The sequence below is a fragment of the Sinocyclocheilus rhinocerous genome, unplaced genomic scaffold (genome assembly GCF_001515625.1).
Source record: "Sinocyclocheilus rhinocerous isolate Xijiao unplaced genomic scaffold, SAMN03320098_v1.1 C36391677, whole genome shotgun sequence".
Classification (NCBI taxonomy): Eukaryota; Metazoa; Chordata; class Actinopteri; order Cypriniformes; family Cyprinidae; genus Sinocyclocheilus; species Sinocyclocheilus rhinocerous.
This window is the reverse complement of record NW_015780162.1, coordinates 1-1,080: the sequence shown is the minus strand read 5'-3', so window position 1 is coordinate 1,080 and position 1,080 is coordinate 1. Positions and strand designations below refer to the sequence as shown.

The 1,080-nt window shown below is 41.2% G+C and overlaps 1 protein-coding gene across 1 annotated transcript; it reads right to left on the bottom strand.

Annotated features, from left to right (window-relative positions):
- Window positions 1–21: 21 nt before the first annotated feature.
- Window positions 22–818, bottom strand: LOC107735954 (queuine tRNA-ribosyltransferase-like). Its single transcript, XM_016547491.1, has 3 exons — window positions 649–818; window positions 368–452; window positions 22–277 (listed from the first exon to the last, which is right to left on the bottom strand). The coding sequence occupies exons 1-3, from the start codon at window positions 816–818 to the stop codon at window positions 125–127; spliced, it is 408 nt and encodes a 135-aa protein (XP_016402977.1). The 3' UTR covers window positions 22–124.
- Window positions 819–1,080: the final 262 nt, after the last annotated feature.

The window sequence follows — 1,080 nt, the reverse complement described above, 5'->3', positions numbered from 1 at the left end:
ATTTTATTTACAAAACAGGGATATTTCACATATTATATGTTAAAAATGTTAGTATCTAAAAAAAAGAAACAAACAACAGCAAGTCTTAAAATGCAGTCGTCATCATCTTCCTCATGTAGGATACTCAGCTGACGTGGATGTTCACTGATCGTAGAGCCTCTACAGCCCAGCTGGGGTACTGCTCCCGGGACGCGAACATCCTCTTCATAAACGCTTTCACAAACTCAGGAAACCTCTGCTCTATGATGCTCTGACGCGCTGACCGCATGAGGGTGAGCTGAGGAACGATACGGTGAGGACAGGAGGAGATGAAGTGACAACAACAATAATAAATACTGGATTCAAAACACGCAGTTGATATAGTTACCTGGTAAGAGATGTTATGGATGGTGATGTGATGCAAGGCTGCGGTGTCGCTCTTGAACAGCGCGTGAAGGTACGCCCGACTGTGTCTGGCAACATCAAGAATCACAATCATCTTTAGGTTTATGGGATAATACGAGTTTCCGAATCAAAGTTCTCTGCTGGGTGAGTAAATGGTAAAATATTCATTTTTGGGGGTTGCATTATTCTTTTAAGCACAGCAGGCAGCTGAACATCAGCATACTGAAGCAGCAGTTTAGCCAGTTAAACGCCAGACTGATGTACCTCCTGCAGGTGGGACACTGGCAGTCAGGATCAATCGGCTGGAAGTCTTTAGCATATTGTTTCTGTTTGAGCTGCAGAGATCCCCAGGGAACTAAAGCCGAGCCAAATCTCTGAAACAAATCACACACAGCCTCATTAAAGATGGCAAAATACAAGATTACTATAAGCATCACTGGTTTAAAACTCTTGCAGGTTTATCCTGACAGGCATAAGCAGGGCTAGTAGAGCTAATTTCAGCGTTCTGCATAACAGGAATAAAATACATTTTTAAAATATATTCAAATTATTTTAAATTGGAACAATTGATCTAATAAATGCGGCCTTGGTGAGCATAAGAGACTTCTTTCAAAATCTTACTGACCCAAACCTTTGAACGGTAGATCTAATAATCAGAATCAGATCAGAATCAGAATGAGCTTTATTGCCAGGTAT